Source organism: Hylobates moloch, unplaced genomic scaffold, assembly GCF_009828535.3.
Source record: "Hylobates moloch isolate HMO894 unplaced genomic scaffold, HMol_V3 SCAFFOLD_6, whole genome shotgun sequence".
In the NCBI taxonomy this organism is placed as follows: Eukaryota; Metazoa; Chordata; class Mammalia; order Primates; family Hylobatidae; genus Hylobates; species Hylobates moloch.
The window spans coordinates 15325151-15340039 of NW_026652281.1; the positions used below are offsets into that span (position 1 = coordinate 15325151).

Sequence of the window (14889 nt, forward strand, 5' to 3'; positions counted from 1 at the left end):
GCACCACCACGCCCGGCTAATATGTATATGTTTTTAAGTGGAGACAGGGTTTTACCATGTTGGCCAGGCTGGTCTTGAACTTCTAACCTGAAGTGACCCACCTGCCTTGGCCTCCCAAAGTGTTGGGATTACAGGCGTGAGCCACCGCACCTGGCCTAGAGCTGACTTTCGTCATAGGAGGGGAGCGTTTATGCAGCAGAATCCCCCAGTTCATGGTCAGTGGTGCCTGGGAGGACATGGGGATGTCAGGGAGTGGCCCTTGGCTTTCTCTCCGGCAGCAGCGGTTACAGAGCTCCTGCGTCACGATTCATTACCCAAGGGCACAGCCGCCTCCCAGTCGAGGCTTCCAGTTGGTTTTGAGTTTTCCTTGATCCACTCTTTCCCTGGGTCACTGTTTCTGGGCTAAGCTGACCTGGAAGTGCTGAGAAAGGTGAGACACTTGGGTCGGGTGGAATGTTCTGTGCAGTCGCTGCCTGTCTAGGAAGGAGAGCATGGGTAGGGGACACCACAGGCCTCTGGCCCTCTCTGGGTGCTGCATGGCAGTATGGCGGTTTGCCGCTGCTTAAGGATGTTGGGTTTACCCAAGGTGTCTATGGTGGAATTTGATTTAGAAAATGATAAAGGAAAGACTACTTTATGTGTTTTTCCTTTGTTTTGTCTATTTAGAGAGAGAAAGGTTTTTGGTTGGTTGTTTGTTTTGAGATGGAGTTTCACTCTTCTTGCCCAGGCTGGAGTGCAGTGGCGTGATCTCAGCTCACTGCAGCATCTGCCTCCTAGGTTCAAATGATTCTCCTGCCTCAGCCTCCCGAGTAGCTGGGATTACGGGTGTGTGCCACCACGCCTGGCTAATTTTTGTATTATTAGTAGAGACGGGGTTTCACCATATTGGCCAGGCTGGTCTGGAACGCGTGACCTCAAGTGATCTGCCGACCTCAGCCTCCCAAAGTGCTGGGATTACAGTCATGAGCCACCGTGCTCAGCCCAGAGAGAGAATGTTTTAAGTTGAAGCACTCCATTTCTTTTCTGGGAGCAGATGATAGTATAGCTGGCGAAGAACCTGACAGTTTCCTTCCAAACTCATGTTCATTCCCAAGGAACTTTGGAGATTCTCAGCCTAAACCACATTAAGAAGCCCATTAATGATGACATTCGGAAGCCACTGGAGACTCGATGTGCTAGTGCTTTGGACCCGGACTCTGAATTTTTTTTTTCTTTTCTTTGTTCTGTTTATTCTTTGTGTCCCAGCGACTTGGACTGGGCAGTGTTTGAGCCCGACCTCCTGGTTACCAGCTCTGTGGATACCTACATCTACATTTGGGATATCAAGTAAGAACAATTAGGAGGCATAACCACTTGGTTGGGGGTGATTTGGGACCTTTGTTTTAGAAATCAAGTGTCTTAGTTTGGTTTCCCCTTGATACAGACCTCGAGACAAGGATTTGAGTGCAAATATATTATTTGAGAGTGAAAGACACAGTTGTAGGGGGATAGAGAAGAGAGCTAGGACCTCTCTAGGCAAAACCTTAAGGAAAACTCTTCCCTACTTAGAGTCTGTCCTCCCTCCCTTCCTCCCTCTCTCCCTCCCTCCCTCCTTCCCTCCCTCATTTCCACCCTTCCCCCCTTCCCTCCTGTCTTTCCTTCCTTCCTCTCTTTGTTTCCTTCTTTCTTTCTCTTTTTTTCTTGAGACAGGGTCTTATTCTGTCACCCAGGCTGGAGTGCAGTAGTGTCATCTCAGCTCAGTACAGCCTTGAACCCCTGGGCTCAAGTGATCCTCTCACATCAGCCTGTTGAGTAGCTGGGACCACAGGCACTTGCCACCATGCCCAGCTAGTTTTTATTTTTAAATTTTTTTTGTAGAGACAGAGTCTTTTTTTTATTATTATTATTATTATTATACTTTAAGTTTTAGGGTACATGTGCACAATGTGCAGGTTTGTTACGTATGTATCCATGTGCCGTGTTGATTTCCTGCACCCATTAACTCGTCATTTAGCATTAGGTATATCTCCTAATGCTGTCCCTCCCCACTCCCCCCACCCCACAACAGTCCCCGGAGTGTGATGTTCCCCTTCCTGTGTCCATGAGTTCTCATTGTTCAATTCCCACCTATGAGTGAGAACATGCGGTGTTTGGTTTTTTGAAAGACAGCCTTGCTGGGTTGTCAGGCTGATTTCAAACTCATGGCCTCAAGCAATCCTTCCACCTTGGTCTCCCAAAGTGTTGGAATTACAGGTGTGAGCCATTGTACATGGCCTGTAATTTGTTTTCTTTCTTTTTGTTTTTTTTTTTTTTTTTTTTTTTTTGAGACAGAGTTTTGCTCTTGTTGTCCTGGCTGGAGTGCAGTGGCACGATCTCGGCTCACTGCAACCTCTGCCTCCCGGGTTCAAACAATTCTCCTGCCTCAGCCTCCCGAGTAGCTGGGATTTTAGGTGCCTGCCACATGTGGCTAATTTTTGTATTTTTATTAGAGATGGGGTTTCACCATGTTGGTCAGGCTGGTCTCGAACTCTGACCTCAGGTGATCCACCCACCTTAGCCTCCCGAAGTGCTGGAATTACAGGCATGAGCCGCTGCACCCGGCCAGCAGGTCTCTCTTTACACCTCTTTTTAAGGCCCTCACAGCGGATCTACCTACTCCAAGTTCCCACTGAAAGGAAAGCGAAGAATAGTGTGCAAAGGGTGAAAAATGCCAGGTGGGTGGTGGCCTATAAATTGGGAATTTGATTTTTTATTTTTATATTTCAGAGACACAAGGAAACCTACTGTTGCACTGTCTGCTGTTGGTGAGTGTATGCTTCTCCCACCTCACCCTGGCGCCTCGGTTTGTCTTCATGTTCTTCCTTCCAGTTCTTTCCCGTTCCTTCCTATTCCTTTCCATCTCCCTCTCTGACTGCCTCTGTCCAGGCTGCGCCATGGCTGAGTGGAATCGCAAGTCCCGTGTTTGCAAGGGGCTCAGTTTAGGCTGCTTCCGGAAACCACAGTTAGGACTGTTGAGTGTGGAGCAGGACCTCATTTCAGAGTCCAAGGACAAGAGCCAAGTTGATTTGTTTGTAACCTTTTTGTAGTGGAAAATTTCAAACATTCTGTAAAAATAGGGAGAAGAAAATGAACTGCCTGTGTTCATCGTCAGCTTCAACACTTGTTGTCATCATACATCCAATTTTATTTCATCTTTTCCTCCACCCACCATTTCACCTCCACCTTCATCCCCCTTGTGATCTTTCTCTTTTTTGAGACAGAGTCTTGCTCTTGTTGCCCAGGCTGAAGTGCAGTAGTGCAACCTCGGCTCACTGCAGCCTCTGCTTCCCAGGTTCAAGCAATTCTCCTGCCTCAGTCTCCCAAGTAGCTGGGATTACAGGCGCCTGCCACCACACCTGGGTGATTTTTGTATTTTTAGTAGAGACAGGTTTCACTGTATTGGCCAGGCTGGTCTTGAACTCCTAACCTCAAGTGATCTTCCTGCCTCGGCCTCCCGAAGTGCCGGGATTACAGGTGTGAGCCACCATGCGCGGCCCCCTTGTGATTATTTTGAAGCTAGGTATCATATCATTTCTTCAAGTATTTCAGTGTATGGTTTTACAAAAGAAGAATCCCAATACCATGCTTAAAAATACCTAAAAGTATTAGCAGTAACTCTTTAATATCATCAAGTATCTAAGCAGCATTCAGATTTCCCCAATAGTCTCTCTCTCTTTTTTTTAGTTACAAATTGTTTGAAAAATGGTTTCAATAAGAATCTAAATAAAGTCCATACCTGTAAGTGGTTGATATATTTCGCATCTTTTTAAGTCTCTCTGCTTCTCCTTTTTGGATTTGTGTTTTTCTTTTCCTGTAGTTTATTAAAGCAATAGTTCATCCTGTGCTTTCTCCACAATGAGATTACACTGATTGTATCTGCATGGTGTTTTTTTTTTTTTTTTTTTTTTTTTTTTTTAAGAGAGAGTTTTGCTCTTGTTGCCCAGGCTGGAGTGCAATGGTGGGATTACAGGCATGTGCCACCATGCCCAGCTAATTTTGTATTTTTAGTAAAGATGGGATTTCTCGACGTTGGTCAGGCTGGTCTTGAACTCCCGACCTCACGTGATCCACCCGGCTTGGCCTCCCAAAGTGCTGGGATTACAGGCTTGAGCCATCGCGCCTGGCCCATGGTGTCGTTTAATATGGATGAACCAAGTCTTTGTAGTTACATTCTCATCTACCTGTTTTCATTGCTTAGTTGGAACTGACCTTCTCTGGAATTCTCAACTGGGGCTACTAGGGAATATTCCCAGCACTTCCTGAGAGTAGAATGTGGAATAGAATTGGTATAACTTATTCACAAAGATAAAGCTAAATTGACAATATTTTGGCATCCTTTATAAAAGCATGTGTTATCTGTCTCTTAAATTCTGTCCCTTTTGTATCTCCTTGGTGCATTGGAACACACATTTGGTGTTTGCTCTGAAATGGTTACTGTGCATGGTTCTTTTTCCCTCTGTACCTCCATGCCTTTTTATGTGAAGGCCTTTAGCATCATGATTGTATTAGCAGCTGGATGATATGATTTGTGAAGTTAGAAACCACTTCTTTCTTTTTTCTTTTTTCTTTTTTTTTTTTTGAGACAGATCTTCACTCTGTCACCCAGGCTGGAGTGCAGTGGCGGAATCTCAGCTCACTGCAACCTCCACCTCCTGTTGTTCAAGTGTTTCTCCCACCTCAGCCTCCCGAGTAGCTGGGATTACAGGCATGTACCACCACACCCAGCTAATTTCTGTATTTTTAGTGGAGACAAGGCTTTACCATGTTGGCCAGGCTGGTCTTGAACTCCTGACCTTAAGTGATCTGTCTGCCTCGGCCTCCTATAGTGTTGGGATTATAGGCGGGAGCCACCACACCTTGCAGAAACCATTTCTTTCTTACTCAGTTCTGTAGATGAGTGTATGTATTTGTGCACTACAGGCATTTGTGCCTGATCCAAGGAGATACTTAATATAGTAATACAGTAATCCCCCCTCGTTCTCAGGGGACACAGTCCAAGACCCCCATTAGATGCCTGAAACCACAGATAATACTGAACCAAATATACTATGTTTTTTTTTCTGTACGTACATAACTAGGATAAGGTTGAATTTATAAATTAGGCACAGTAAGTGATTAACAACAACAACTAATAATAATAAAATAGAACAATTATAACACCGTACTGCAATAAAGGTTATGTGAATGTGGCTGGGTGCGGTGGCTCACGCCTGTAATCCCAGCACTTTGGGAGGCTGAGGTGGGCAGATCACCTCAGGTCAGGAGTTCGAGAGCAGCCTCAACATGGAGAAACCCCATCTCTATTAAAAATACAAAATTAGCCGAGCGTGGTGGTACATGCCTGTAATCTCAGCTTCCTGAGGCAGGAGAATTGCTTGAACCTGGGAGGTGGAGGTTGCCGTGAGCCGAGATTGCGCCATTGCGCTCTAGCCTGGGCAACAAGAGCAAAACTCTGTCTCAAAAAAAAAAAAAAAAAAAGATTATGTGAATGTGGTCGGTCTCTCTCTCTCTCTCTCTCAGAATGTCTCCTTGTACTGTACCCGGGGTGACTTGACACTGCAGAAGGTGTAACCGCGGATAAGGGGGACTAAGCATTTGTTCCATGGATATATGAATCAAACACCTGTGCTTCTGTGCTAAGTGCTTAACAATTCTACTGCTCTGCCCCCAACCCCCCACCTGCTTTAGGTACTTATGATCTGAGACATAGACTGGCCGCAGAGGGCGTATAACTGAATAGAAATACAGATGGTCTACAGATGCCTCAATCACATTCTCCTGACTTTGTTGCTTACATTTATATGTTTCTTTTTTTTTTATTTTTGAGACAGAGTCTCGCTCTGTTGCCCAGGCTGGAGTGCAGTGGCACGATCTCAGCTCACCGCAAGCTCTGCCTCCCGGGTTCTCGCCATTCTTCTGCCTCAGCCTCCCGAGTAGCTGGGACTACAGGTGCCCGCCACCACGCCTGGCTAATTTTTTTGTATTTTTAGTGGAGACGGGGTTTCACCATGTTAGCCAGGATGGTCTTGATCTCCTAACCTCATGATCCACCTGCCTCGGCCTCCCAAAGTGCTGGCATGACAGGTGTGAGCCTCTTTGCCTGGCCACATTTATAGGTTTCTAAGTTAGATTGGTTTTAGGGAAAGCCTAAAAAGGACAGTGGTTCTTTTTTTTTTTGAGATGGAGTCTTGCTCTGTCGCCCAGGCTATAGTGTGGCGACACGATCTTGGCTCACTGCAACCTCTGCCTCCTGGGTTCAAGCGATTCTCCTGCCTCAGCCTCCCCAGCAGCTGGGGCTACAGGCATGGGCCACCACACCCAGCTAATTTTTTAATTTTAGTAGAGATGGGGTTTCACCATATTGGCCAGGCTGGTCTCTAACTCCTAACCTTGTGGCCTACCTGCCTCGGCCTCCCTAAGTGCTGGGATTACAGGCGTGAGCCTCTGCGCCCATCTGAAAGTGGTTCTTTTTTTAGCCTGCTTGTTCTCATTGCTTTTTTTTCTGTTATAGATCTTTCTAAAAAAATGGAAGTAGGAGACTTCTTTCCTTTGTACTCAGTGAGGTTTCTCAGTGGTGCAGAGCTACCCTGGGGGAAAAGACGCAAGTGAGAGGCTTGTGGACCTTGATAAGCTGCTGGATCTAGCATACCCTGAGTGGTGCAGCCTCGGGTACTGCCTGCTCCCCAGAGCCTGTGGTCCCCATCTCTCAGGGGGCACATTATTCATGCCCTTTGGGATAGGGAGTCACGTTGTGAGTATTCCAGAGTGTTTTCTATGTCTGAGAGTTCTCATAGCCTGGGACCTCCATTTGACCCTGGTGTGATGATTTTTTTTTTTTTTTTTTTTTTTGAGACAGTCTTGCTCTGTTGCCCAGGCCTGAGTGCAGTGGTGCAATCTTAGCTCATTGCAACCTCCCCCACCTAGGTTCAAGCGATTCTCCTGCCTCAGTCTCCCAAGTAGCTGGGATTACAGGTGCACGCCACCACGCCTGGCTAATTTTTGTATTTTTAGTAGAGATAGGGTTTTGCCATGTTTGCCAGGCTGGTCTTGAACTCCTGACCTCAGGTGATCCACTTGCCTTGACCTTCCAAAGTGCTGGGATTATAGGCGCGAGCCACCGCGCCCGGCCTCTGGTATAATGATCTTGATAAAGCAGGTTGCTCCCAGAGTCCCTTGGGAGCCCTCGAGTTCTGATGCCTCCCCACTGGGAAAGGTGTGTTCTCTTGGACTCTTAAGTAACTCTGTCAAGGAGGTAGAGCAAGCTCTTCTCACTCACTTTCTCCTCCAGCTGATATCCTTCCTTGCAAAGAAGCCACCTCCTAATACTCTTCCTTGCTTCATCTTCACTGGTCTCCACCATTTGTTCTAGATGACATAAGATACCCTATGTCTCAAGAAAGAACAAGACAGACAAATGGCCTCATCAAAACCAACATAGCATATCCTTGGACAGGACCAAGTTCTGGGCTTAATGCTCTGTGTCCTGTTAGGTTCTGAGTCATTGCTCTGTCCTACTCTGGACTTCTTGGATCAAGTAGCTCCCCAAAGCTGTGGATCTACTATGGGGTTCCTCAGTAATAAACACCAGGCAGAGGGACAGGTGTCACCGCAGTAATGTCATGTGTGCTATGAGCAAGGGCAGGAGGAGGCAGGAAGGAGTGCTGTCACTTCAGTTCTGGTTTGGTTCTTGATTAATGATTTATTTTTTAAGAGTCAGCTAGAAGTGCCACTATGTCCCAGTTTTCCATGTCTCAGTTCTTTCTGGCAGCTCACATTATGCCTCCTGTCTTAAGTAGCCCTTTTGTCACTAATGTATCAATGACGCTCTGTACTGGCAGAGAAGGAAAAGGACTGAGGTCACACACTGCCAAGGGTGTTCCCTTTCCCTTATCAGTGTGGTGCCAGTGGCCACGGCTGACACAGCTGATGGGGAGATGGGGTGCGGGGAGCATGTAACCCTTGGGACAGAATTGGTCAACATTGGGGCTTATTCTGTAGCTGATCTTCAGCTAAGGCTGTGTTTTTCTAAGACTATTGCTCAGCAATTAAAAAAAAAGAAGGGGCAGGCATAAGAGCCGAGGCTGTTCTAATTAGGAGTGCGAGCAGGTGTCATTTGGGGATGAGAAAGGGTCAGGTTGTGTGACAAGTCAATTACCAGCCAGCAGTGCCATGCTCAACTACTGCTCTGTAAGAAAGTATGTTTTCCTGCTGATTCTGCTCAGAGTGAGCTGTAGATTTTTTTCCCCTGAGATTATTTCCTCAATTAGGTGACTATGATCCTGTTCCCATGTGTTAATTCATTTATTTGTTGGCTTCGTTTTATCTGGGATAGTGGAGTTGGTGCAGTCATAGAAACTTGAAGGATTCTGGGCTTATTCAGCCAGAACTCATTATCCAGCTCCCCTGGCTGTGCTCCGCTCTGCTTCCGAAAGCACCGAGGGCAGCAGCTTTCTTCCCTGATTTTTCTTTGCAGCGGGTGCCTCCCAGGTCAAATGGAATAAAAAAAATGCTAACTGCCTTGCCACCAGCCATGACGGCGATGTGCGGATATGGGATAAGAGGGTGAGTGATCTCTTTTTTTCCTCTTGTTGGTCTTTGATCCCTCCCAGAGGGTGTGAAGATGATTTTATGAGTGCCAGGAGTTGTCTTGAGAGTCCGGGGAACCCTGTGCAGCATGGTAAATGGCCATTTTAAGCTCATAGTACCAGATGGTATTTGCGTCTCAATCCAATGTTGAAGGAAGCTAGGGAAGTGAGACATTAGGAACAGTGGTTGAAAAAATCAGCCCCATTTTGCCACCTCCTAATTATGACACCGGGTAAGCCACTGTCACTTCTCTTAGCCTCAGTTTCCTTCAAAATAAAGACACTAACAGTGTGTGTATCACTGGGGTTAAACCGTGGAGCCCAGGTGCTATTCTAGAATTGTCAGCAGGCTTCTTATCCCTGCCCCTGCTTGCACAGTGAAATGTATTTTTTCTCGGATGCCTGCCATCCTGAATACTCCAATAACGATGAGCAAGGCAGGGCGCTCATGATGCTTGCATTTCCCCTTACAAGCCTAGATGTCCCATTAGCCTCAAAGTATTCTGCATATCAATCATATGTTCTTACTGCAGCAGCCCATGGACACGTAGGGGTGGAAACAGTGCTGGGTCCTTGGCTGTGGCAGTAATGGAAAGTCTGCTGAAGTTGATTGTGTTGGCCTCAGTGAGGGTCATGGCACAGGGAAAAGACCTCCCCTGCATTGACTGCCAGACTGTTAGATAATAATGAACACAGCTATCACTGCCATGAGGCCTGGGTGTAAATCCTGCTTCCTGCCTGTGAGACCTGGGGCTAGAGATACTCAGGCGTTGTGGGGATGGCTTGTTCAGGGATGTCCCCACTGTCTTATCTTCTGGCTGCTCCCTTCCCTTCATACATTTGGAAGAGAAGTGGAGCAGAGATCAGGCGTGGCAGATCCTGTGTTCTGCATTAGGCTCCAGGACATGCTGGGGAAGCCTTATGTGGCAGAAGCCCTCTGCCTTAGATAGTTCTTAGGTGAGAGGGTGATTTCATAGAGGTTGGGCAGGTGCATCTTCTTTTTTTTTTTTTTCTCGAGATGGAGTCTCACTCTGTCGTCCAGGCTGGAGTGCAGTGGGGACCTTGGCTCACTGCAACCTACGCCTCCCGGGTTCAAGCAATTTTCCTGCCTCAGCCTCCCCGGTAGCTGGGACTGTAGGTGCACACCACCACGCCCAGCTAATTTTTGTATTTTTTAGTAGAGATGGGGTTTCACCATGTTGGCCAGGATGGTCTTGAACTCCTGACCTCAAGTGATCTGCCTGCCTTGGCCTCCCAAAGTGCTGGGATTACAGGCGTGAGCCACCACGCCTGGCCGCATCTTCTATATGTTAGTTTTTGTCTTCTGTTCCTTTATGGCCATTTCCCCCCCCCCTTTTTTTTTTTTTTTTTGAGATGGAGCCTCACTCTGTCACTCAGGCTGGAGTGTAGTGGTGTGAATATGGCTCACTGCAGCCTCGACCTCTTGGGCTCAAGCTATTCTCCTGCCTCAGCCTCCTGAGTAACTGGGACTACAGGTGCATGCCACCACACCCAGCCAATTAAAAAAAAATTTTTTTTTTTTGTAGAGACAAGGTTGCTGAAGTTGGCCACGAACTCCTGGGGTCAAGCGATCCTCCCGATCCTCCCACCTCAGCCTCCCAAAGTGCTGGGATTACAGACACGAGCCACTGCTCCTGGCCTTCTTTATTTCCTAATTAGTGATTGGTTTTATTCAATTTGTCGCTAGGACAGCATTTTCGGCCGGGCGCCGGTGGCTCATGCCTGTAATCCCAGCACTTTGGGAGGCTGAGGCAGGTGGATCACGAGGTTAGGAGATCGAGACCATCCTGGCTAACATGGTGAAACCCCGTCTCTACTAAAAATACAAAAAATTAGCTGGGCATGGTGGCGGGCGCCTGTAGTCCCAGCTACTCAAGAGGCTGAGGCAGGACAATGATGTGAACCCGGGAGGTGGAGGTTGCAGTGAGCCAAGATAGCGCCACTGCACTCCAGCCTGGGCGACAGAGCAAGACTCCATCTCAAAAAAAAAGAACAGCATTTTCTAGTCTCGTGATTAGAAAGAAGGTAACTGATAACACTCATTTCCCTCAGCAAATCTATTTTATTGAAAGGATTTTAGTTTTTTTTCTTTTTTTTAATTAATAATGACACTTAGGGCCAGGCGTGGTGGCTCACACCTGTAATCTCAGCACTTTGGGAGGCCGAGGCGGGTGGATCACGAGGTCAAGAGATCGAGACCATTCCTGGCCAACATGGTGAAACCCTGTCTCTACTAAAAATACAAAAATTAGCTAGGGGTGGTGGTGCGTGCCTGTAGTCCCAGCTATTTGGGAGGCTGAGGCAGGAGAATCGCTGGAACCCAGGAGGCAGAGCTTGCAGTGAGCCGAGATTGCGCAACTGCACTCCAGTCTGGGCAACAGAGCAAGACTCCGTCTCAAAAAAATAAATAAATAAAAAAAATAAAAATAATGATGCTTAGGACGATGCTTAGGACTTCTGCTCAGGTAAAGAACTTGTTGAACTTGTTGATTATATTTCTGGTGAAGAACTTGCAGAACTTGTTGATTATATTTTCACTTCTCTGGCACTTTGTAGTGTCAAACCAGCCCTGATGGCAACAAGCATTATAGACTTCACAAAGTTCAGTGTCAGGTGCTAACAGTGGATTTCAATCCAGACTCATGTATGACTATCATATTAACATTTACTAAGCATTTATTGTACATAGCCATTCTTTTAAGAGTTTTACATTTATTGATTAATGTCTCTCTATAATTAGCCTTTAAAGTACCTGCTTTTTTTTTTTTTTTTTTGGGAGACAGAGTCTTACTCTGTTGCCCAGGCTGGAGTGCAATGGCGCGTTCTTGGCTCACTGCAACCTCCACGTCCCAGGTTCAAGTGATTCTCCTGCCTCAGCCTCCCGAGTAGCTAGGATTACAGGTGCCCACCACCACGCCTAGCTAATTTTTGTATTTTTAGTAGAGACAGGGTTTCACCGTGTTGGTCAGGCTGGTCTTGAACTCCTGACCTCAGGTGATCCACCTGCCTCCGCCTCCCAAGGTGCTGGGATTACAGGCGTGAGCCACTGCCCCTGGCCAGTACGTGCTATTATTATCCCTGTTCTACAGATGAGTAAACCGAAGCAAATTTGCTGCCAAAATTTGAACCTAGGCAGGCTGGTTCTAGAGACTGCACTCTTTTTTTGTTGTTTTTGAGACAGTCTCCCTCTGTCTCCCAGAATGGAGTGCAGTTGCACAATCATAGCTCACTGCAGCCTCAAACTCTTGGACTCAAGTGGTCCTCCCAGCTGAGTAGCTGGGACTGTGGGTATGCACCACTGTGATGAGGTAATTAAAAAAAAAATTTTTTTTGTTTGTAGAGATGGGAATCTTACTGTGTTGCCCAGGCTGGTCTTGACTTTTGGTCTCAAGTGATCCTCCTGCCTTGGCCTCTCAAAACACTGGGACTACAGGTGTGAGCCGCTCCACCCAGCCTGGAGACTGCACTCTTAACCTCATAGACTAATGCTAATTGTAGAAGTAATACATGCTTTCTGTAGAAAATATAAATGAAAAAATAATAATCATTCATAATCCTACTACCCAAAGACAAATGCTAACATTTTGGTGTTTTCTGTTCTTACGCTTCTTTTCTTTTAAACTTAGTTTGTTGTACTGTGTACATAGTTGTGTACACTTTTTTTTTACATTTAACATTAGAACAGATGCGTTATCCTCGTACTATAAGCTCTAAGTATAATTTTCAGTGGCTACGTCATGTTGTGTCATCATATGGTGTCACATAGCTGTAGTATATTGATTGAGCTTCATTATTTCCCATTTGTTGATCATTTCGGTTTTTTTCTGGTTTTCTAGTGTTTCACATAACATCAAGATGAATTTCTTTTGTATCTAAAGCTTTTTGTGAGTTTGGATTATTCCCTTAAGACAGGAAAAATTTTGGGCTGGGAAAAGTGGCTCAAACCTGTAATCCCAACACTTTGGGAGGCCATGGCAAGAGGATTGCTTGAGGCTAGGAGTTCGAGACCAGCTTCACCATGTTGGGCAGACTGGTCACAAACTCCTGACCTCAGGTGATCCACCCACCTTGGCCTCCCAAAGTGCTGGAATTACAGGCGTGAGCCACCGCGCCCGGCTTGTTTATTTTCTATGCTTATTAATCATGTATTGTTTTCTCTTGTGATGTACATTCATTCTCCTTTGGAATCTTAGTGCTCTATCACTTTAAGAAAGATGGTTTTGCCCTCTTGTTGAAGCTGGGTCCATTTGGATGTCTCATTCTCTCTTCTTGGGTGATCATGGGGAAGGCGAGTGGGAATTGTCAGATTGCACTATTAAAGTGTGAGGCCGGGCACAGTGGATCGCGCCTGTAATCCCAACACTTTGGGAGGCCAAAGCAGGGGCGTCGCTTGAGCCCAGGAGTTCAAGACCAGCCTGGACAACATGCAAAACCCCATCTCTACAAAAAATACAAAAAAATTAGCCAGGCTTGGTGGTGTGCACCTGTAGTCCCAGCTGCTTGGAGGGCTGAGGTGGGAGGACTGTTTGAGCCCAGAAGTTGAGGCTGCAGTGAGCTGTGATCATGCCACTGCACTCCAACCTGGGTGACAGAGCAAGACTTCGTCTCAAAAAAACAAAAAGGTGGTGAAAAGCGCCTACTACCTTGTATCCTTCATTGAAGTGGGAAGAAATGAGGCTCACAGGCACATTTCTGGAGCATGCGAAGGAGCGTTAGATAAATCTTTTGGTGATGGTGTTTTGTTTGGCTTAACCAAAACAAACAAAGTCTTTGTAGGGTAGAGACAGTATCTGGTAGTATTTTTGCATCCTCACTCACTACCTAACAGACTTTTACGTGATAGACCCTCAAAGAGTTCTTTCTAAATCGATAACATTAGCTGCTGATCTGTTGCAGAAACCCAGTACAGCAGTGGAATATCTAGCCGCCCACCTCTCCAAAATCCATGGCCTGGACTGGCACCCAGACAGCGAGCACATTCTTGCTACCTCCAGTCAAGACAATTCTGTGAAGGTCAGTGGCACCCATGGGGAAGTTGGAGGAGCAGTGTTTGGGTGGCATCAGGGATGTATGATTCCGCCTTGGGAGGAAAGCTACAGTGCGTTAGCACAGTATGTATTTCACGGTGCATGTGCTTCTTGGGCAACTGAACACATAAATTTGGTTATGTTGACCAGCAAAATGCGATAGAGCAAGACCCAGCATGGTGCTGTTCAACATAACCACGTTGTGTTATGGTGGCAGAGTGACATGCCATAGCGTCTCCTCTGATACGTCTCTTAGAATTTGTTCAGAAGGTTTTTGTCTTTCCCTTTGTGAAAGGAAGTCAGAGACGAAAGTACTTGGAAAGAAGTTGGCCGGGCATGGTGGCTCACACCTGTAATCCCAGCACTTTGGGAGGCCGAGACAGGCAGATCACTTAAGGTCAGGAGTTCGAGACCACCCTGACCAACATGGTGAAACCTAGTCTCTACTAAAAATACAAAAATTAGCTGGGTGTGGTGGTGCACACCTGTAATTCCAGATACTCAGGAGGCTGAGACACAAGAATCGCTTGAACCCGGGAGGCAAAGGTTGCATTGATCTGAGATTGAGCCACTGCACTCTGACCTGGGTGACTGAGCGAGACTCTGCCTCAAGAAAGAGAAAGAGGTTCCCTTGCAAAGAAGCTGCAAGGAAGTCAGATATGCATGACAGATATAAGTAAAGGAGAAAAGCCTACAGAGTTGTTAAGGTTGTAAAGTTTATAATTAGTCTATTCCTGGTGGAAAAACAGCTGCTCCCTCACATGCTTATCATATGTAGAAAGTTCTGATGTTTCCAGGCATCAGCATTGCACTATTCGAGGACAGAGTCATTTTATTAGTGATTCTCTAACTTACAGGAAATGCTCAAGATTTTATGTGTTTCAGTAACCCGATTATTTTTGGTTTATCACAAGGTACAGTGTTGTTTGTTTGTCTTTCTTCTCTGTGGCATGTGATGTTCACCCTTGGTCAGAATGATGGCAGGGCAGAGTCATCTTTGCTCCAGTAGTTCCTCCTTGTGGTCAGGTCTCTGAGGACAAGGGTTTGACCACAGAAATTGGTTTAGCAATTTTACGATTCAGCGTCATTTATTTAATGCTTTGTTGTATTTATATAGTCATATATGACATCTTTGTAATATGATTAGCAAAACTACAGTCATACACTAAGTTAAAAGTTAACTCCTGTCTTGAAGTTTGTAAATCTCTTAGGGTTGTAAGTTATTTTTAATGTGCCAG

The 14889-nt window shown here is 46.1% G+C and overlaps 1 protein-coding gene across 4 annotated transcripts in view; it reads left to right on the plus strand.

Moving 5' to 3' along the window:
- WDR59 (WD repeat domain 59) overlaps window positions 1–14889 on the plus strand; it is a 115817-nt gene that overhangs the window by 36851 nt on the left and 64077 nt on the right. For 3 of the 4 annotated variants that reach the window (XM_058440494.1, XM_032156430.2, XM_058440495.1), the window contains exons 5-8: window positions 1246–1326; window positions 2746–2783; window positions 8492–8580; window positions 13521–13637. In XM_058440494.1, the coding sequence (XP_058296477.1) occupies window positions 1246–1326; window positions 2746–2783; window positions 8492–8580; window positions 13521–13637 (325 nt within the window). The remainder of the gene's footprint in view (window positions 1–1245; window positions 1327–2745; window positions 2784–8491; window positions 8581–13520; window positions 13638–14889) is intronic. The other variant, XM_058440496.1, reaches the window with a different exon arrangement.